Source organism: Anolis carolinensis, chromosome 1, assembly GCF_035594765.1.
Source record: "Anolis carolinensis isolate JA03-04 chromosome 1, rAnoCar3.1.pri, whole genome shotgun sequence".
Taxonomy (NCBI): domain Eukaryota; kingdom Metazoa; phylum Chordata; class Lepidosauria; order Squamata; family Dactyloidae; genus Anolis; species Anolis carolinensis.
The window spans coordinates 62,540,728-62,564,949 of NC_085841.1; the positions used below are offsets into that span (position 1 = coordinate 62,540,728).

At 39.7% G+C, this 24,222-nt stretch overlaps 1 protein-coding gene across 1 annotated transcript in view; it reads right to left on the reverse strand.

Annotated features, from left to right (window-relative positions):
* disc1 (DISC1 scaffold protein) overlaps positions 1-24,222 on the reverse strand; it is a 199,347-nt gene that overhangs the window by 48,321 nt on the left and 126,804 nt on the right. The window contains exon 10 of the mRNA XM_008124945.3: positions 13,233-13,293. Coding sequence (XP_008123152.2) covers positions 13,233-13,293 — 61 coding nt within the window. The remainder of the gene's footprint in view (positions 1-13,232; positions 13,294-24,222) is intronic.

The following is a 24,222-nucleotide window of genomic DNA, read 5'->3' on the forward strand; positions in this document are numbered from 1 at the left end:
AGGGGGGGAGAGGGGGAGAAGAGTGATTTTTCTCTCCCCCCCCCCCCAGTGTTCTCTGAATACAGGTGAAAGATAGTTCGCCCAGATTCAGAGAATACTGAACCCAACAAGTGACAGATCTGGACCACACTTGGCACACAGACCCAACATGGCCAACTGTGAATACTGACGGTTTTGGGTTGACTGCCCTGGGAATCTGCGAGTGGCAGTTCACCCTTTTCCAGAGAACACTGAACACAGCAGATGATGATCTGGGCCAAATTTGGCACACAGACCCAATATGGTCAGCTGTGAATACTGGGGGAGTTTTGGGAGGATTGACCCAAGATTTTTGGGAATTGTAGTTCACCCACATCCTTATGCATTTTCTAATGGGAGCATTCATAAAAAAAGCAAAGACTGAGGGTTTTTTTTAAAAAAAGAAGTAGCGTAACATAGGACCTAACATCCAAAAACAAATAAGACCCTTTTCAAATAACATGGGCATCGCTGGATACCCAAGTTAGTCTATATATATAAAAGAGTGATGGAATCAGGGCACCGGACAATACAACAAAACTACAGGCCCCCCAACCTTGAAATTTGACAACACAACTCATCATCCACGGCTCTAGGTTGATACAACAAAAAGAAAAGAAAAATAAAGTCCTAATTAGAGGGAGAGCAATAATTGTTTTTATCCAATTGCTGCCAGTTAGAGGGCTAAGCTCCGCACATAGACCCCCTCTATCCTCACCACTTTCACAGTACACAAACAACCAAATGCATACTAAACATAAAAACAACCATACAACACACATTCAATACCACCACTACCTCAACAATTTCTCACCAACACCACCAGACAACGTCACAGCAACGCGTGGCCGGGCACAGCTAGTGTAATATATAACATACAGATAAAGCCTTTTACTTTATAAGGAAAACAGTGAGGAGCTGTGGTGATGTAAATTCCACTTTCTTGGATACATGAAGTGATCCTTAAGAGTTCCAAGTATTACATACATGAAGTCTCATCCTGATTTGTCTGTCTGTGACAGCATCTTCGTCCTTGAATAAGTATTAAACTTACTCACCACCAGAATCCTCAGTTTAATAGTCCATAATAAAATTGTCACTTCTCTATTCTCAAATAGTACAAATAAGCTGAAATCTAAACAGATCTAAAAATAGCAAAATTCTTTCTCTTGCCCGCAAAAGAATAAAAACACCCTGAACTAACATCAGTATCTGCAGGGCAAAGCAGACTCCTTGGATTTTATATGAGAGTACAGATTATGTAACTAGCCTTTATGCTCAGTAAGGGCATTTGAGAAAATAAAGGGGGAAGAGCAATTTTTCTATTGCTGAAAACCAATAATGGATGTTTGATTATGGTTATTAAAAACAACACAACACATAATACTGGGCAATAACAGTCATAAAAAGCATTTGAGCAAGAGTCAGGGATAGGAATTAGGGGGGGGGTTTTATTCTTTTCATCTGCCAGACATTCATTTCATCTAGGACAAAACTTTAATCACTGCCTGTCATTTTCCTATCAATGTTCAATGTCACTGTGTTACAGTTAAATTATCTCCACGGGAAACACAAAATGACAGACTGCTGTAGTTGATTGTTTTTCCTTTGATTTCTTTCTAAGGTGACAAAGATAAGCTTGCAGAGCTGACTTGTCAAAGGCAGGAAATTAACTAATTTACAAGGAACTCAGCAAGGCATCTTGTAAGATCTTACTTTCTATTTAGTTTATTTTATATAGTGTTTCTTTTAAGGATATTGCCTAATTATATTGGATCTTTTTACTGTACTGACAGCTATTCTAAACCACCCATAAATATAAAAAATACAGAAAAAGGGATATCCAGGAAAAAAAACAGCTAGAAATGTCATCTTTCTTTGAGAAATCTCTTGTGACCAGTTGAAACAGTTCCAAAAGTTCTTTGCTACCAGCTGCAAACCATCTTACCACCCATTACTATGCTACTGTAAAGGTAAAGGTTTCCTCTTGACATTAAGTCTAGTCCTGTCCAACTCTGGGGGTTGGTGCTCATCTCCATTTCTAAGCAGAGGAGCCAATGTTGTCCATAGATACCTCCAAGGTCATGTGGCTGACATGCCTGCATGGAGCGCTGTTATCTTCCCGCCAGAGGGGTACCCATTGATCTACTCACATTTGCACGTTTTTGAACTGCAAGGTTGGCAGAAGCTGGGGCTAACAGTGGGAGCTCACCCCATTCCCCAGATTCGAACTGCCGACCTTTTGATCAACAAGTTCAGCAGCTCAGCAGTTTAATCCGCTGCACCACTGGGGGCTCCTTACAAGATGCTACTGTATCTTGGTTAAAGTACATTTAGTACTATACATTTCCCTTCATATTTTAAAGCACCATAACACATTGCCTGTATTGCCTCTGGAGTGACTTAAATGGGTCAGCTATCGTCACCCAACTTTATTTCTTCTTTATCTCACAAATGTGCCCTCTAACCCAGAACTTTTCTACTGGGGAAACAAGAATGATCATTTCTCATATAAGAAGGGGTTATGTCAACTGCTGCTCCACAGTTCTTTGAATTTTGAAATGACATTCAGGGGGGAAAAAACCCTACTTGGATTACACAAATGAGAATAACCCACATGCCAAAGCTCTCTCTTTCTCTGGAGGAATCAGTATTTCTTAGGAGATCAAAAAACAAAGATAAAAGAAAGCAAAGCTCAGTTCAGTAGCCTGAATAAAGCTAACCTTGGACCAATTTTGAATAATGCAGAGTTAAGTAAGAACTGGGTGGCAGTGCTTTGTTACTTCATAAACTTCAAAGGGCACTGTCAAGGGCAGCGAGTCCAAAAATCTGACCCACTTCTTGCATTGATAAAAAGATCTGTACTGTTGGCAAGAATGTCTAAGCAGTATAGATTTTCTTGTGCTGAGGTGCTTGATGCTCTTTTTTCTTTATTTGCAGATAATCAATGATGCCAGAGAAGTAGTCGTGAAATTGGAACACTGGGGAAACAAAAAACCAATGCTTTTTTAATGTGGATTTTGTAGAGAGCAAAAGCTGCCAAGGAATAAGAAAACTGCAAGAGCCATGGAGAAGTGGCAGCATCTATTTGATTCCTTTGAAAATAAGGGTCGCTTTCTGAAAAAGTCATGACTCATTGTGTCTGAAAAGCTTTGCAGATACCTTGATTGTCAACTCTGTCCTCCTCTCTAGGATTATGCAAATATGGGACTAAGAGTCCTGCAGGCTTGGGGTGAGAGTTTCAATATGCGAATCTGCAGACTGAGATCCTCTTCAGCGCCAGTGGAGTGGGAAGAATTGATCTTCTCCTATCGAATGTTCTAAATGGTCTGGGACTTTGGCACTATGAAAAGTGGATGTCTATACCTACAAAGACCATAATAAAGCTACAATATTATTTCTAAACCCCTTCCCCAGATTTTGGGCTTTTAAAGCATTTTTATATCTGATATAGCCCATGGCTGATGCTCTGCCAAACTCTGTCCCATCAAAAACACCCATCACCATACATTGGTGTCTATATTTTCAAGGATCTGGGAACTCTAAATGTAATCCCAGGCTCCTTCTACACTGCCATATAATCCAGATTATCAAAGCAGATATCCCACATTATTTGCTTTGAACTGGATTATAAATCTACACTGCCATATAATCCAGTTCAAAGCAAATAATCTGATTTTATATGGCAGTGTAGAAGGGCCCCCAGTTGAAAGACATTTCATTTTATGTTCCCCTCCTAATGAAAATCATGATGCACATCCAAGCCTTTCGGCAAAACTATAGTGTCCGGCTTTACTAAGGGGCGATCTGTATACCTTCTGTTAAGATGAAGACCCTTAGCATACAGAAGCACTTTAGGCAGGGTGAAAAGATAACCAAAATGAGTTTACTGAAAACAAGATGAATAAAGAGTTAACTCCACCTGGGACCATTATAAGGTAACTTAGAACAGTACATTACAAAAGGAGATTTTGCTGGTTGCAGTCATCTGTTTTGGATTGTTTGGGCCTATGGTAGGACTACCAGACAATGCCCAAGCCTCTGATCCCTGTAGCTCTGCTGCAGAAAGAAGGATGGAGTTTAGCAAGAGAGCTCTGTACGGGTAAATGGAATAAACCAACGAAGGCTGGTCTCTAGGGGGTTTTTATGCTCCACCAAAAAAATAATACAAAGGACGGTATTTACACTATTAGGAAGACCTATAAACAGAGAGAACTAAAGCAAAGGCAGTGCCAAGATTTCACTAAAACACACTTCAAGATAACACCAGAATACAGCTGTGTCCTCCTTCACAGGTTCTAACCTGAAATATAGTGGTCAGAGAAAGATTTCGGGAACAGCAAATATGGTCCTCAAGTGAAGTATCCTACAGTGAAATATTTGTGATGTGGGATATACTGACAAAGAGAGGGAACAACCTTTAGCTAGATGATGCGAATCTGCTCAATAATCTTGCCTGAGGCCCCTTATACACAGCCAAATAAAATCCACATTATCTGCTTTGAACTGGACTATGTGGCAGTGTAGATTCATATAATCCAATTCAAAGCAAATAATGTGAATTATCTGATTTGATCATCTGGATTATATGGCAGTGCACAAGGGGTCTAAGTTTCTACAAGGGGTTTCTCAAAAAGAAACTGCTGAACTTTTTGAAGCTAAAGTTTAAAAAGTTTATAGGCAATCCCGAAGTTACAACCATCCAATTTACATCTGACTCCTAGTTAGAAACACGCAGGAAGTGAAAGAAAATCCACCCCTAGGAAGGAAAATTAATTCCCAAAAGAGTTATCATGGGGAAAAGCTGTCTCCACTGAAGCTTGATCACCAAGCCTTGTGTCTAGGGCAACTCAAAATTTTCAAAACCCAAATATCACAGGGACAGAAGGTGAAGTGAAATCTTCTGAACAGGGGCACAGGCAGCAAAACAAACATTCCAGGGGTGTTAACCTTTATCTATGCTATCCAAAACTAAACAAAAGTTGGCTGAAGTTTTGCCTGGTCTGATTTACATACAACTTCAACCTAAGAACAAACCTGCAGAACCTATCAACAACACATAGAACCTATCTTGTTCATAACCCAAGGATTGTCTATATTTCATTAAAAGAGAGTGGCTTACAATAATGTACTGCCAGGATTGTGGTCAAAGAAATTTGTGTTGAAGAAGGGTATACAGCAGAGTGGGCGGTTCTGAAGAAAGGATTTGGCAAAAAAAAAAAAAGGGGAGAGTTCTGGTTTAGTCAAATTTATTCAAGACTAATTAAATTACAAGTGCTTCTTACATCCCTAGCAATACAAGGAACTACCATATGCTGATGTACTTCAATTGACAATCTAGCCCACTACTGTCAACTTTGATGGAGTTCTCTGGGGGCTGAGGCAGATGTCCTTCTCCAGCTCTGCTACCTTGGATTCATTAACAGCAGATGCCAGGCATCCAATCCAAGGTCACATATGTTCAAACAGCCCAACCATTTAACCAGGGCCCTTTAATCATACAAAGATATGCCAGACCGAGTGGAAAAGATGCTCTGCCATCAAAATTAGTGCTTATTTAGTAAATCTGAATGTATGCCCTCTGGAAAAGTGAAACAACGATTATGCTTTGTAAAGTGTGCATCCAGGCACTGGCTTGTTCCAAAATTGAAACATTAGTTTATTCCATGCAGAACTGACAAGTGCTCCAGTTAAATTAAATACAGATAAAACTGAATAAAAATAATGAAGACAAATAGTGAGGAAATCAGTTAAAAGAGGGAATATTCATATTCATTTGCAAAGCTAAAGGGTACTGCATCATTGTCAGTCTTCAAACAGGAAAGCATACCATTTCTCACAGTGCTGCAGCATATACCCATTTATGGCCCCACTCCCTAAATTTTAAAATAGAATACTGAAGGCTCTTTTCTGAATTGTCCATAGCTGTCATTCCCCCTAAAAACTCTATGATTTTTATCTGGGAATTAGAAAGAGCAACTGAAGCCCCCCCCCCCCCTGCTTTTTACTTTTTCTAATGAATAGATGCAGTAGAATAATCTTGTTGAGATTTGGGCTACAGTATAATCACATTTTACATTTCTTCAGCTCACAAAACAGGATATTTATTTTGACTGACACAAATAAAAAGTAGTTTGAAGCCTGAGGCAACTGTGATAAGGGATTTAGAATCAAGCACCATGTGGCCTATGAGATACAAGAGAATGCTGCTACAGCAGATGAAGTGGATACTGATCTGTTTTGTCTGATGCTCTCATTTCTAATAACCTGCTTTCTGTTTTCCAGTTAGGAAAGACAGAGAAGCAACCATTATTATTACGACTAAATTGTTTCTTCGCTATTGGTTCTGACCACCTTCAAGATGTCGGGGGGGGGGGGGGGCTCTCTTAAAAGAAAGGAGATGGCTATTTCTTCTTCACGCTTTAGTAATAATAAAATTATTGTTAATTCTTATTAAGACTTTTCATTAATTGACTTTAAGTTGACTTGTGCCTTCAAATCAATTACAACTTATAGTGGCTCTCTTCTAGAATTTTCTAGCCAAGATTTCTTCAGTGGATATTTCCATGCCTTTCTCTGACAACAAGGATGCATCTATACTGTAAAGGTGTGTGCTAGAAATAACATTGTACAAAAGCTGACTGGCACCACCTGGGGATCACAACCAGACACAGTGAAGACATCTGCCCTTGCACTTTGCTACTCTGCTGCTGAATACGCATGCCCAGTGTGGAATACATTTCACCACATTAAAACAGTGGATGTGGCTCTTAATAACATGCCACATTATCACAGGATGTCTACGCCCAACACCACTGGAGAAATTATACTGTTTAGCCGGCACTGCACCACCTGACATCCGCCAGGAAGTATCAGCCAGCAATGAAAGGACCAAGCCATTGACATCTCCGGCCCATCCCCTGCCCAATGCCACATGCACAATGGAGGACCTTCTTATAGCAACACCAGAGGCACTCCAAGTGGCCAGCTACTGGTCAACGGACATTTAGTATAATGCCAAGTTTTTTAAACTTACTTTGTGTTTTCAAATACATTACAACTTGTACCCTTGGTTCGCTTCTGACAGGATAAAAAAAATCTATACTGTAATATTAATGTAGTCTGACACCACTTTAATTACCATGGCTTAAGAGTATGGAATCATGGGTTTTGCAGTATTGCTAAGATTATTCACAGGTGAACTTTATGAGCTAACTCCAATCTTTATCCTTCTGAGAACAGACAAATAAGTAGAATTTGTGAGTCACAATTAACTTGCTTTTAAGTAGATCAGGGGTTCTCAAACTTTTTCAGCTGCGAAGCTGTTTTTGAAGCAAACATTTCTTGTAGGGCCTCAATAAATGTTTATATATTATATAAACTTTTGAGGAACAATTTTAACCAACATAAACTTAACATCATTTCAGTAGAAGACCCCAGAGGCCATCCAGTCCAACCCCCTTCTGCCATGCAAGGAAAACACAATCAAGCCAGCCCCAACAGATGGCCACCCACACTTTGCAATAAAATAATAATAATAATATAATCTACCCCAAGGATCATTCAATCCAACCCTCTTCTGCCATGTGGGAAAAGAACAATCAAAGCACCCCCAAAAAATGCCCATCCAGACTTTGCAATTATTATTGTTGTTGTTGTTGTTGTTGTTAATATTATTATTATTATTATTATTATTATTATTATTATTATTATTATTATTGTTATATTAGGAGCAACCCTAGGGGGCATTCAATACAACCCACTTCTGCCATGCAGGAAAAGCACAATCAAACCACCCCCCAAAACATGGCCACCCAGGCTTTGCAATAAAATAATAATAATAATAATTGGAGCAGCCACCAATGTCCAAGGAAGTCTGTTTCACTTGTAAAAAAAGACTTACATTGAAAAAAGTTCTTCCTAATGTTTACACAGATTTCCAGTCCTACAATTAAACTTCATTGTCTTTTTAAATATGGTGTGATTTTTACAGTAGGTTAACATTTAAATTCATTTTAATATTTCAATGTTTAATGCTTTAAATAACATAAATAATTTGTTTTTTTTTATTTCTATACAAATGTATTCACATTGTTTTAATTAAACATTGTTTTATATTGTGTTGTCGAAGGCTTTCATGGCCGGGATCACTGGGTTGCTGTGAGTTTTCCAAGCTGTATGGCCATGTTTCAGAAGCATTGTCTCCTGGTGTTTCGCCCACATCTCTGGCAAGCATCTTCAGAAGTTGTGAGGTCTGTTCGAAACTAGGCAAGTGAGGTTTATATATCTGTGAAGGTCCAGGGAAGGAGAAAGAACTCTTGTCTGTTTGAGGCAAGTGTGGATGTTGCGATTGGCCAGCTTGATTAGCACTGAATGGCCTTGCCATAGAATTAGGAACTCTGCCCCACTAACCACCACATTACTTGTTTCAAGTAATTGCAGAAAGCCCTTCCCAAAAAAACTGCTGCCAAAAAGCTAACCGTAGAGTGATTTCAGACGCAGTGTAGGCATTTCAGGTAGTTTAACACTCTTGAGATATTTATCTGCTTCATGCATTTATACTTTGACCTTCAGAAAAATCCTTCACAAGGTAGTTTCCAGCAAATATAAAGGCAATGTACCAAAAACAAAGCAAGTAAGAAAGTCACACAGCAAATAGTTTTAAAACACCAGGAACTAAAATGTCAACAATGACATCTCCAACGGTTTGCAATATTCATCGTTAGATGACATGGAAAACCTCACTTCTATTCTTGCCCCAGACATTTTGCCAATCAAATAATTTCTAGGTCAAATTGAATGTGGACTGTTACTCAGCAAAATTACCATTGTCCCATTTTAATGAAATATATTTAAAAAAAACAGGCGCCTTCTAATGGTATGTAAGTGATGGGAGCACTGATGTAAGCATACTGTGAATAGTTATTAAAGTGCCCAGCCTTCATTGAAGAATGCCAGTGTGAAGACTACTGAAAACATTAATATTCAAACACATTTTCAAGGTGAACTTCACTTCCCTTCCAGCCACTGCAATTCATTTCCAGTCTCAAACTAAAAGCAAGAGCTTGGAAAAATTCCTTGCTGCAATAACTGTCCCAAATCTCCCAGCCAGTATAACTGGTTGCCATGCTAGCAGAGAGATTCTGGGAACTTTAGTATTTATTTATTTACACCATTTTTACCCCGGCTTTCTCACCCGAGGGGACTCAAGGCGGCTTACAACACAAGGCAAACTTCAATAAAAATGCCAAACAAATCAATAAAAATTAACAACACATTTAAAACCACTAACAATAATCAATAAGAATACATTATACAAACATTAAAAACATATAAATTACTTAATTCCATTCTTCCAAGAACCTTGCACATAGACCTTAGTTCAGACCCTGTCAATATAATGTTTACTCATTAAATGCTTGTGCACAAACCCATGTCTTTACGTTCTTCCTGAAGCCCAGAAGAGTTGGGGCCTGCCGGATGTTACTGGGGAGGGGTCAGGGGGATGGAATCCTTATAGACTACAGCGACACCACCTCCCTGTCCACTGGATCTTGGTTGATGCTGCACGGTATAACCTGGCGGACAAAGCTGGGTGAGATTCACACACACACACACCTCCAGCCTCATCCAGCCAGGTCTCCGTTATGCACGCCAGGTCTACCCGTTCATCCAGGATAAGGTCCTGGATGATCGTTGCTTTTCCGTTAACAGACTTGGCGTTCAACAGCACCACCTTTAATCCGGAGGAACCACCAGCCTGGGCATCCAAGTTTACCATGTCAGGAGGCCGTTTTAAATCTACAAGAACTTTTTTTTCTTTCCCTAGGCCGAATTAATTTAGGCTTCCCTTTCCCATACTCCCCCCCCCCCAACATGGTCCATCATAGAACTAGTGCTAGCCTTTAAATATGGGCAAAGATCCTGTGTTGTATTCCAACCTCTTTTAAAAATGGTTCTTTCCTTCTCTCCCCCCCTCCCACCTTGGGAGTTTCCCTGATGTTATATCTAAGATGGTTCTGAGGCTCACTCCCTTTTGCCTTATAGTTCTTAAAGTGCAAGTGCAATGTGCTACAGCAAAAGAGTAACTCCTCCACACTCTGATACACTCCATGATATACAGTATCAGCCATACAGAAAGCACCAGCCACATTTCCTTCACTTACCCTTGCTCAACAGTAACACTGAGCATACAAATGCAGAAATAATTTAGCAAACTCAAAGATGTCTGAGCAATTATCCATTTACTATTAAAGATATGTGTTTTGTGACCAAGTCTAGACCCTTCCAAACAAAAACTCTGGCACCCAAGGAATAATTTAAAAATGTAAATACTTTATAAATCCCACTATAAAGCAACACAATCCTGAGTGATAAGCCTTTCTAAGAGGCAACCAAAGCCTTGAGGGAAGCAGCAGAGCCCTTCAAAGCTGGAAGATTAACGTTAATCTTGGCAACAGCTCAAAAAAGAGTGTCAAATTAAACAACAGCATTGTTTCCTCGCTTTCTGTTTACTGGCTGAAATGTAAAGATGAGACATCTCCAAAGCTCTTCAGAACTGAAGGCGGAATTGCCTAATGACTTTATACAAACAATGGCCCATAGATAGAATATTTTGCTGAAAGGTGATCAATGTCAAACCAATAAAGAGTATGAGTATCATCATCACCATCAGCTCTCTCTAAGAATCAAGAGTGGGGAGCAACAGATTAGAATACACTACATAACTTCAATAAAAATACACTTCCTAAAGTTCACCTCCATACAGAGGTCATTTCTAACCAGAGTTGCTGGTATTTTCATACCTAGCTCTGGTGGATCCTTGGAGCTAAGGTATTATGGGGATAATGATTTGGGAAACTACTTGTGACTTTTTGGCAGGTTTTTCTCAACCTCTACTGTTGTGCCTTGAATAAGGTAACCCCTTAGCCAGGAACCGAGGAGACAGTCTAGCCTTGGATATAGCTAGCCTATCAGGAGATACAAGCTGGACAATCCCTTCTTCCTCTGGCAATGTTCTGGCCTTGAGGGCTCCATATTCTAGAAACCAGCATAGTAAGCTTTTGCGATTCTAAAACTGATACTGCTCTCAAGCCATGAACAACAGTACCAGCTGTCATGGGCATTCCCTAAATGCCTATCACTAGAAATAAGCTGCAAAGTTGCAGCAGCAGAAAGGCTAAATAGGTAGTCCGGGATCATGATTCGAGTCAGAGATTTTCTTCTCATGCAGCAATTGAACAAGGTGCCTCATTTTCTGCCCAGCAGTTCAGACTGTTGCTTGAGATTGCTTTAATGCTATTTCCAATTGCCTCCAGCAAATTTCTGGGCAATACATAGATAGATATGAGGAAATATGTTTCAATAAATACACCCAGACATGATCTAATACAATAGCCACATATTTTTCCCACATAGTACTAGTGATTGCAGTGTGAAGCCAGCCCTCTTAAATTTGTGTGGGTGAGAGAATGAGAGATGTGCCTTAAATGTATTAAATTATAATTATTTTGTTCTGTTAAGCTTCTGTAAAGAAAGTACTGTTCTTTGTGTTATGTGTTTTTCATTATTGTTGGGTGCCTTCAGGTCTTTTTCAGACTTCGTGCAACCCTAAGGTGAATCTATCACAGGGTTTCCTGGATTTAGGAGTGTGGCCCCATCTACACTGCCATATAATGCAGTATGAAATGCATATAATGCAGTTGAACTGCATTATATGTTTTTACAGCAGTGGCTCTCAACCTGGGGTCCCCAGATGTTTTTGGCCTTCAATTCCCAGAAATCCCAACCGCTGGTAAACTGGCTGGGATTTCTGGGAGTTGTAGGCCAAAAACATCTGGGGACCCCAGGTTGAGAACCACTGGTCTACAGTGAACATATAATGCAGTTTCCAACTGCATTATATGACAGTGTAGATGGGACCTGTGTCGCTCACTTAAGGTCAAATTTTCCATGGCCAAGTGGGAAACCAAACCCTGGTCTACAGGGTCGTAGCACAATCTTCAAACTACGATACTATGCTTTGGGCTTCACTATATATAAAAATACTATATATAAAGATTGTATTCGGGTATGGCTTCTGTGATGGCAGTAGAAATGATAGTTGGTGTCAGGTGGAAATATAACTTGTACAATTTCCTGCACAGGATACTTGAAGGCATCTTGAAGGCATTCGTCGGGGGAGGCCCTCCTCTCGCTCCCACCTCCGTCACAAGCACGGTTGGTGGGGACGAGAGAGAGGGCCTTCTCCGTGGTGGCCCCCCGGCTCTGGAACTCGCTCCCCAGGGAAATCAGGCAAGCCCCCACCCTGGTAGCATTCAGAAAGAGCTTGAAAACCTGGTTCTTTACTCAAGCCTTTAGATAAAGATTGCTAATCCAGAAGCAATCTGTATCTGTGACCATTCTTGTACCGGTTTGCACCTTTTACCTTTGTCAACTCGATATAGACACAGGGTCTATTCCCATCCCAATTTGCACTTCCAGAATTTGCAGCACTTTATCAGTCACCTTGTGTTTACAATATTTATATGGTGCACCTTACCCAGTCTACTTTTACAATCTCTCAGTTTTAATCCATGTTTTTATTAGTTCTTGTTTTTTATTGGCTAATGTTTTATTTTATTTTATTTTATTTTATTTTTTTATTGTGCAAGTTGCTGTCTATTGCTGTGTTTTATACTGCTACTGTTTTTATTCGGGCTTGGCCCCATGTAAGCCGCCCTGAGTCCCCTCCTGGGGAGATAGAGGCGGGGTATAAAAATAAAGTTATTATTATTATTATTATTATTATTATTATTATTATTATTATTATTATTATCTTATAGGTCCCTCCAGTTGGTAGCTACGTGGCAGAACAGGAGAAGAGGTTTGCAGTGAGGTTTGAGGAAATTCTCACTTTTGGTGACAGTGAAGGTTTAGGGAGAATTTCACACCTGGTAGAAAAGTAATAGGATAAAGGGATGGCACTCATCCGCACATTAGCTTACATTTTAGACAATTTGTAAAAATACAGTTTTGTTTTTATCATATTTAAAGACATCATTACTAAACTCAGTCGTGAAACATGTCCCAAAGGTCTCTTCTAGATCCAAACTAGAAGTAATAAAAATAAATAGTGAAGTATAACTAAGTTCAAGAAATCTCATACACAGCAGCACACTTAAGATTACATACAGTATTCCCTAAATATTTTTGAAATTGTGTTTTGCCGTTACCTTTGTAATTTTGCTTCCAGAATTTCCATATATTTGACAGCATTCTCCTTTAATGCCATCTCTGTAAAACAAAAATCAAAGATCTTTTTCACTAAGAAATAACACTGGAGAAGAGAGTAAGAGAGATCTAACATAAATTACTTTTGAAGAAAGGTTTTTTGCATAATAGGAAATCAAACTTTTATTGTGTTTTCCCCCTTTGGGATTTGAAATTTGAAGTTAAACAAAATTATATAATTTAAGAAAGTTCTGCTTCTAACAACCCACTGTTGTTCAATATTACAGGAGAAATAGAGAAGTGAGCAAGGAAGGCATCCATTTGATTGGAAAAATAGAGTACACAAGTCAAGATCTTTAGGTTTATGCACCTGTGGAAAATATTCAGAAAGTCATGAAAAGGACATACTGTGGGCCTGTTCAAACTAGTTTTTATTAAAGAGATAGCTCGCTACAGAATGGCTTAACTGTGGTTCTCAACCTGGTGTCCCCAGATGTTTTTGGCCTTCAACTCCCAGGAATCCTAACAGCTGATAAACTGGCTTGAATTTCTGGGAGTTGTAGGCCAAAAACATCAGCGGACCCCAGGTTGAGAACCACAAGGACTTATTCTGGTAGCAAGAAGAGGAGAGAGCATGTAAGATGCCTGACCAAAAAACATTCAGATTTCACAATTCAGTTCCAGATATTTTCTGTGTATTTGTTAACAATTGATTGGAGACTTGGATGAGCATGGCTTCTTTTTAAAATATGCACTGCTCCAAAAATGTTACTATTTTAGCATAAAAACCCTTTGTTCCCCTCCCATTCAGAACAGAAAATGGAAATACTCTTAACTGAAACCAGCAAACCATGCTTCCTGGAAAAAAATTGAGATTATTGCTGCAATTTATCCTGAATTAAAAAGAGCACAGCCTTTAGGAAGAAGCAGTTTTGTTTGTGCTGGGAACGGCTTTGGACATTCTGTGAAAAGGGGAATGTCATCTGGGTATTTAATATAAACTTGAGAATGTTAGCAAGATTTCTTCCATCTGTTTCCCCTTCAATCTGAGTGAATTTAGCACAATCTTTAACAGAACTAAAATACTCCAGATAATGAATTTAGATAATCTCCTTTATCACACTGATTTGTCATTGCAGGTTTGCTATAGACATTTCAGCTCTACTACACACATACAACCAAACGTTAGTAGGTGTTTCTCAGTGACTGAAGTCCGGCAAAACAACATTATAATTATTTGTAAAATTTACTGGAAAAACAGAACTCTTAGTTGTTGCTTTATAAAGGGATCTGATTTTTTTTTTAAAAAAAAAACCTTCTATTTACACTTATTAGTTAACTTTGCATGGTGGATGTCCTTTGCTAGTCCATGGGCAATCCACAACAAAACCTTTAGAGGAAATAAACCCTTTTCTGTTGCAAGTTCCCTGGTATTACTACTGCCGCCTAAGCAATAATCCCATACTGGACTCCAGGTGTTTTGTAATGTCTGAATTTCTGAAACAGATACTACACTTTGCAGGCTGATTCTCACATAGGGTGCATAATACACTTTAGAATTAATACACTCTGACGCCACTTTACTTGCCATGGTTCAATGCTATGGAAACATGGGAGCTGCAGTTTTCTAAGGTCTTTAACCTTCACTGTGAAATAGTGCTGGTGTCTCACCAAACTACAAATTCCAGAATTCCACAGCACTGAGCCATGACAGCTAAAGTGGGGTCAAACTGCATTAATTCTACAGCATAAATGCACCTAGAGCAGTGGTTTTCAACCTTGCGAATGCCACGACCCCTTAATACAGATCCTCATGTTGTGGTGACCCCCAACCATAAAATTATTTTCTTTGCTACTTCATAATTGTAATTTTGCTACTGCTATGAATTGTAATGTAAATATCTGATATGCAGGACGAGTATCATTCACTGGACCAATTTTGGCACAAATATCCAATACGCCCAAATTTGAATACTGGTGGGGTTGGGCTGGGGGGGGGGGGGATGATTTTGTCATTTTGGAGTTGTAGTTGCTGGGATTTATAGTTCACCTACAATCAAAGAGTATTCAGAACTCCACCAATGATGGAATTGAACCAAACTTGGCATACAAAACTCCCACGACCAACAGGAAATACTGGAAGGGTTTGGTGGGCATTGACCTTGAGTTTTGGAGTTGTAGTTCACCTACATCCAGATATTACTACAGACTCAAACAATAATGAATGTGGACCAATCTTGGCACAAGTACTCAATACGAACAAATCTGAACACTGGTGGAGTTTGGGAAAAATAGACCTTGACATTTGGGAGTTGTAGTTGCTGAGATATATAGTTCACCTACAATCAAAGAGCTCCTTGAACCCCACCAATGATCGAATTGGGCCAAACTTCACACACAATACCCGCATGACCAACAGAAAATACTGGTCTTTGGCGACCCCTCTGGATAACCCCCCCCCCAGGGGTCCCGACCCCCAGGTTGAGAAACACAGACCTAGGGGATGCTTGCAGGATGCACAATGAGAATTGATATTTCCTTCCAACACAGCAATATGCATTAGAACCTAAAACATGCACATTCTTACACAAGTTGATTGCTCCTATATAAATCCTTTAGCTCTGACAAAGCTGTAAATAAATTGTATTATACAGGCTATTTCCATGACCATTAACACATGTACAAAAAGGCTCAGATCACACATTCAAGGTCCTACAGAAAGTGTAGATCACAAATCCAAGGCTGTCTCTTGTGAACTGCTTACAGATTACTATTACACGGGAGTCATGTATAACCTGTCCTCCATTCTTTTGAATCAGTAGCTTTCTTCCTTCTACGGTCTCGCACAGCACTGTGAATCAACAGGGCAAGGGTATAATCACAGCCTTGAACCACATGCCATTGCTCCATAGAAGTAAAAAACCAATTTGTCAGGCTATACTTATGTGTCACTTGCAAACGCTTTCACTTATACATGTGATAATTTCTTTGATAATGGGTAGCTTTATGTTTCCGCCTTTATTGCTCTTCAACCTGATCCCATCATTATATGGCCTTGGAACATGTCACATTCCAACTCAATCGTCTCTCTCGCCCTAATATAAAATATCGATATTAATAATTAGATGGGATGGGAACGGATTGGTTTCACACTTATTTTGTTTCCAACTAATGCCACAATGTATTACGTTACATGAACAATATACCCTAGTTCCAGTTTCTCTTGCTGTGTTGGCTATATTTTAATTGGATATTATCTGATACAGTATTTCTTACTTTTCACAATTGTGTTCTGTTCCCTACATCCAATTTCCCAATGCCCTTGAAGCACAGAGATTAATAAATCAGCAATCTTCAATGACAAAAAGTAAGGGATAAGAGATTACTACTAGGCAAAAGTAGGTCAGCTATAAAATGTCTGGAAAACAGGGGTAGGATACTCATGTATTATCTTCATCACACATTGTAACTAAAAGGCTAAGGGCATCGCATGATTCTCTTTACTCACAGGGAATATGAGTTCCTGCCTTTGATTTCCAATATATCCAAGTAGACATTCTCATTTAGAACTCTATTAAATTTCTAATAACTGAATTCCTGGATTTTTCTCATCTTCGGACTATGTTCTTACAAACTTCTTGCTGCTTGGGGAAAATAAAGTTATGGAGCCAAAATCTCTTGAAACCAGGCAAGAAAGAATCCCATAAAGGTGGCAGGAGTTGAGTTATAGAGAATTGTGCAACTCCATTCTGTAAACATGTCCAAAAGTTTCTTTTCAAATGCAAACAATACCTGTATATTTCTGTCCTCAGTCTTCCCAGGACTCAGCTATTTTTGGTAGAGAAGGAGCATTTTGAAATAAATAGTATAAATATTAAAGTGAAAAGAGAACTCAGTATATTTGATGTCACCAAAAATAGATCCCACATCTTCTGTGACATCATAATTGAAGGGGGATATATCTGCTTTTGTTTTCTCCCTTCACTGCATTTGCTTTTTGCTTCTCTAAGAAGGAAAGGCATCAGAGGCTACAGAGGGAAAATATTGTGAGATAGAAGGTCAACTAATTTCCATAATTTTGCTAAACAAAAATATACATTTATGCATGAAATTCCTTTAGCAGTGACTTTTATCATGTCTGTTTTTCTGAAAACAGTAATGAAAAGCTGAGAGCATAGGGAAGAAAGACAACCAACTAAGCATCTTACTGGCCAAAATCCCTTACATCTTATCCACATCTTATCATTCATTCTATAACATATAAGAGCTACTGAAGGTAAAATGCCCAAACTCCATCAATCAGATATAGAGGCAGACACAAAATGAGGCGTGTTTAACTTACTAATATCAAATGCAGTACTAAGCAGAGGTGAGATGATTGTAATGATCAGAATGTGACCCACTAGGATTTCTATTTAATCGAAACATTGTTCCTGACATAATATGTTAAAATCTAGGGTTAATTTTACCTTATTCAGTTGTGTATGAAGGACCTGTCCTGTACTTTAAACTATACTATCGGAGCCCCAGGTGGCGCAATGGGTTAAACCCTTGTGCCGGCAGGACTGCTGACTGAAAACACTAGCTCCCCATGCGGGGACATGAGAGAAGCCTCCCACAGGATGGTAAAACATCAAACATCCGAGCATCCCCTGGGCAACATCCTTGCAGATGGCCTATTCTCTCATTCCAGAAGCAACTTGCAGTTTCTCAAGTCACTCCTGACACACACACACAAAACTATGTTATCTAGAAATCTCATTAAAATCTACAAAATATTCCTTGATTAAATTTCAAGAATAATTTTCTCAACCTGATGCAATATTATTACAAATGCAGGTGACCAATAATTATGTTGCAATAATTATGAAGCACCATACTGGATCCACATCCACAATAGTTATTAATATAACAATACTTTTGATTTTGCTGGATTGAACTTTCCAAATGCTGATTATTGCTGTATGTAGTGCTTCAGAGGTCTGTTTACTAAACTGTGATTCTCCCGGGGAATGTGGATCCGATATTGAGAATGATCACCACTCTTTGTATTCCTTGTTAACTTCAGTGTATTATAATGGCACTGGGGACTATCACACATACAGTGCAATCACAAAGTTCACAGCACACATCACTTATTGTGTCACACATCATAACCTAAACATAAGCAGAGTTCTGAAGTACCATAGGAAAGATCTATTTAGAAAAGACATTTTGTTTCCAATATGAAATCAGTGCAAGAATCAAGCTATTGGCTTGGGTGGGCCACTTGTGCCTCTCCCATTATCATCTACTTTGTTCATTTTCAAGGTTTCATTCCCCTTTCCCCAAAAATGCATCAGCTATGTTGGATCGGACTGGTGGAAGTAACAGTGCGACATCTGGAACACCACAAGTTGCCCACTTCTGCTTTAGGCCACTAGATTCTCAGAAATACTTCTCGCTCCAGCGACAACAAAGCAGAACGATGATGCAACGTAAGCAGGCAAGCTGGAAAGCAAGGAAGGAAGGGTTAGAAAGGTCACGGGCAAGTGTGTAGTAAATATCATGGATCAATTTCTAGCCTCTGTGACTAACTAGTTCACTGGCTGAATGGTAAGTCAAATGACATCTCAAAGAAATGGGTCTAGAATAGTGTTAAAATTCTTGTAGAAGAGAAAAGAGAACATTTTGAAATGGCAGATGACAGCCCAAATGTGAGGTGCATTTTCAACCTTTGACCACCAGACATTTTCAGCCTCAACTCCCAGAAGCCCCTTGCCATCAAATCCAGTGGTTAGGTATACTGGAAATTAAAGTCCAAAGGATGATGAACCATTGGGTTCAAGACACGGATCACCAACAATTGCTGGGTTAGATATAATGAAACAAATGATAAACTTCCAGATAATGTTAGTCATCCTCAGTGGTTATCCCCAGCCCTAATCAAGTAGGTTCTAGAAGGACAGAAATGGAATTGATCAAAAATCATTTGATCCATTCAAACTATGTCAAGTGTTTTGCTTTTCCTCTTATGCAGTTTAGATGCAGACTACAAACAGAGAGAGATGACCAGAACAATCAAGGCAATTTCAATACTGCAGACAAAAGCCAAGACAAACAAATACTCAGGAGTCAGCAATCAGAAGAAAAAAACAAGAAAACCTAACATTGCAGAGGTAAACCCAAGAGAAACAAATACTCAAACAGGAATACAGTACATCAAAATACATCAATCAAGCAGAAAATATTGGATTCTTTCACCAGTCAACAATTCTATAATAATAGTAGGACAAGAATAGACACTGTCTTGAAGTTCCCTTTCCAGATGAGCAAATCTTTAACTACCTAATAATAAAATGGTCATAAGACAAACAAGATGATTAGGTGTGTGAGAGAGAAATACATGCCAAGGAACATCATTCTTTAAAACACGTAAATGCTCCCATTGCAGAAAACACACTTCACTCACTGTAACATTATGGCTGTTTACTGATCACAGTTGGAATATACCATTTTATAAGTAAACAATGTCCACCTCAGGATTTTCCCAGGCTTTGAAGCTTCTTACGTGCCTATCCATCTGCATGTGTGCCTGAGGTACTTCTTAGGAAGACGAGTGTGCCTGTGGAACAAATGTGGCACCTGAGTACCATTTTGGCTTAAATCCTGGACTACACCATTATATATGAATGAGTGCACAACAGTCTGTCTGGTAAACACATATCACAGTTAGAAACATCCCCCACAGACATTCACTAAAATGAAAAAGTCAACTGGCAAAATCCCATGCCAAGTTCTCTTTCCTCCCTTGATATTAGTACTACTGTTCAGCGGGCTGGTGACCCTTGCTTATTCATTTGGGGAAGGTTCCAAACACTCAAAGGCTGCTTTTCATCCAAGAGAACAACACACAATTTTGTGCAGCAACATCACTCAACCAGAAGATCTTAATTCATTACTGAGCCATGTCAGAATGATGACACCAATAAGAAATATGTGAAGGAAACTGATCTGTCCCTGCTTCTGAAATCCTAACTGTTCAAGCAAATATTGAGGAACATGAGAACAATTGCAGCACACAAGAAACTGAAAAAGGCAAGGCTGTCACTGTCAACTGACAAAAGAAACTGACACATACTTGTCCTTGCCCAAGGACAGAAAATGGTGAGAAATACACTGTGCCTTGGAGTTATTTTAAATAAGAAACAAGTAGCTGAAACTTTCAAAGATGTATTGCAAGGACTAGAAAGGACATCCAATTTGCAAAAAGGTACATCTCTGAAAATCCATAAGGAAAAATAATATTAAAGTTTGCTAATTACTCAATACAGGGAGGGGGAAATCTAGGTAATAGCAAAGCAGAGCTGAAATTATGATGGGGCAGAAAGAGCCCAGCCTCACTGAGATGGCCAATGAAGGGATAATTTTAGCTTCAGGACAGCTTGGATGGCGAGACAGCTGGGGGAAATTCAAATTTAAAATTTGTAACCCATGAATAGTGATACCCTACACATAGTTAGCATGGTGAGCTATCGTATCTAGGCTATCATATCTGAGGAGCTATCATATCTGGGAAGGGTAATATACACTGCCTAGATGTAGCTCGCAAGACAGTCAATAATGATATCAAACATGCCTTGCTAATGGTCTTGGGTTTTTTTACATTGCTTACCCTGAGATTACTTACAAATGTTCCAAATTGTTGTGACCCAATGGCATGCACCTTTCAGAGATAGGTCTATGGCAGTGGTTCCCAACCTTTGGGCCTCCAAGTGTTTTGGACTTCACCTCCCACAGTTTCTAACACCTGGTAAGCTGGCTGAGATTTCTGGGAGTTGAAGTCCAAAACACCTGGAGGCCCAAAGGTTGGGAGCCTATGGGTCTATGGGTTGTTCCTTTAGGATTTGCAACATGCTGTAAAAATTGTGCTATTCAGTTTATTGGGGAATAGGGGGCACAGTAGACACTGGTCCCCTATTTGTGGCAGGTATTACGGGGAGCAATGATTCGATTTTCCAGGTACTGTCACTTTGTGTGTTGGATGGGAATTTTGAACTTCTCCTGGGTATCAAGTGATCTGGGAGTTGGGATTAATCTCCTATCCTTGGGGCTGGTTTTGGGGTCTCTGACCGAATTAGAAGCCAAAGAGACTTTGGAGGCTTACACCCTTTGATCAGCCTTCCAGTTTTTGAGTTGGACCTTGAGCAACCATCTTAATCAGGCATTGTTTTTAGAGGCTTTGGTATTTTGCCCAAGGGAAATACCAAGTTTTTCAAGTGGCATTTCTCAAAATTGATGTTGGGATGTCCATGAGAGCACAGCTGACCAGTTTGCAGTACTAATATAATACTCCCTTACATAGACAGCGATAATGGATATTGGATGAGATTAAGCACAGAGATAGGAACTCAGCACAGAACCTGTACTTTTCTCTTCCACACTGTAGAAAGGAACTTTAGATGTCATTAGGCCGTGTGCTATCCCTGAACGCAGCCAGAGGATGATTTATATAAACACTGCTCTATGCTTCAAAAACACCCTCAATTCCTGGAATTTATTTTATAGAGCATTTGAATGGTATGTTTAAGAAGAAGAGTTTCTGTTTAAAGCGCAGATACAACAACAGGACATTTAGATATCTGATCATACACACAATGGGATTAAAGGTAATGACATTTTAAAACTAAAATCTTTTTTTAAAAATCATCAATTGTCAGGTATTTAAGTATAAAATAAGCTGTTTCAAGGTGATTTTTAATGGACCTGACATTGGTTATCAGCTCAGAGCAATTTTCCTCCCTCCCTTCCTCCCTCCCTCCCTCCCTCCCTCCCTCCCTCCCTCCCTCCCTACCTATCTCTCTTCCATGCAAACAGAGGGAGAAGCAATAGAATGGAAGAAAACTGAAAAGATGAGTATCATCACAGAACCATAACACTGCATCATGGCCCACCTATACAAATTTCTCCTCAATGCAGGGACTTCACAGATATCCTATCATCCTACAACCTCTCCCCCCCCCCCCCCCACACACACACACACACACTGTTTTGAGGGAGAAAAAACTAAATATAATGTAGGTTTCATGAAGTACCATGGTCATACCCCATGTTTTTAAACATACTGTTATATTTTGTCAGGGGCTGTCCAACCACAAGGCAAACTAGGCACTTGCCTGTGGTGCCATTGTCCTGGGGGCCCAGTTGAGACCCCCCGGAGGATGGCGCCACCCCCGCCTCCTTCTCCTTCAGGCCTTCCGGCAGCCACACAGGGCCTTCTGGCGGCCGCGCTGGCCCTTCCAGCGCCCGCCTTTGAGGCCTTCAGAGATTGTGAGGTCTGTGAGAACTTGGAAGCTAGGTAAGTGGGGTTTATATATCTGTAGAAGGTCCAGGGTGGGAGAAAGAACTCTTCTTTGAAGCAGGCGTGAATACTGTAATTAATCACCTTGATTAGCATTTAATGGCCCTGTGGCTTCAAGGCCTGGCTTCTTCTTGCCTGGGAGAATCTTTTTTGGGAGGTGTTAGCTGTCCCTGATTGTTTACTGTCTGGATTTCCCCTGTTTTCAGAGTGTTGTTCTTTATTTATTGTCCTGATTTTAGAGGGTTTTTTTTAATACTGGGGGCCAGATTCCCTTTCGGTGACCTTTTAATTATCTGCCTTCATATTCTGGGTTATATGGCTGTGTGGAAGGACCCTCAGGGCTCTTCCACGCAGCCATATAACCCAGAATATCAAGGCATAATAACCCACAATATCTGCTTTGAACTGGGTTATCTAAGTACACACTGCCCTATATCCCTGTTCAATGTTTGGTGCCAAATTCACAAATATAGTAATTCTTACATAACATAACCATGTATTGAACTGCTTTTTCTGTTGATTTGTTGTAAAACATGATGTTTTGGTGCTTAATTTGTAAAATCTTAATGTAATTTGATGTTTAATAGGCTTTTCCTTAATCCCACCTTATTATCCAACATTTTCGCTTATCCAACCCTTTTATTTTTCAATGATTGGTTTGGGGGGGGGGGGCAAAATTCTGTTCGCCTACACTGGAAAATTACCTAGGGCCAGCCCTGTATGTTGTATATAATGGAACTTATTCCACAACAAAACAAAAGTCTACCAAATATACAGGAGTTCTTCAGAAGAGTTATTCAAAAGGTTTCATGGCCATTTCCTATGGTTATTCCACATATAAAACAGCTTGTTTTCTCTAAACCATTACATATACAATTTCCTGTCTAATGGGAGCTCATTTTTATTATTCTGAATTGAACTTAAGTTGACACACAATAATATATTTGTATTTCTCTAATAAGCCTCAATGCCCTTTGTCATTTCTACTATGACACTAAAGCAATTTTCCTTCAGAAAAAAAAGTGTTAATGAGACCTAAAACATGTTAACTATATGCATGCTTCCCAGAAATATAAATGATGATTTGTATAAGTCATATATATAAATACTAATACTTACTTACTTAGGCGATCCCTCGACGTTCGAGGACGATGGTCTTCCAACCTTGGTATCTTGGGCGTGTGTTCTTAGGTGACTGAAGAGACCGATTCTTGACCCGCATATTCTCCCGCAGTGAGGACATCGGTTTCCAGGTGGAAGGCGGTCCCGGTCGGGGTTAGCTTGACGCTCCTTCCTCTTGGCACGTTTCTCCCTTAAGCCCTCCGTTCGTGCCTCTTCAAACTCCGCAGCACTGCTGGTCACAGCTGACCTCCAATTAGAGCGCTCAAGGGCCAGGGCTTCCCAGTTCTCAGTGTCTATGCCACAGTTTTTAAGGTTGGCTTTGAGCCCATCTTTAAATCTCTTTTCCTGCCCTCCAACATTCCGTTTCCCATTCTTGAGTTCAGAGTAGAGGAGCTGCTTTGGGAGACGGTGATCGGGCATTCGGACAACGTGGCCAGTCCAACGGAGTTGATGGCGTAAGAGCATCGCTTCAATGCTGGTGGTCTTTGCTTCCTCAAGCACGCTGACATTTGTCCGCCTGTCTTCCCAAG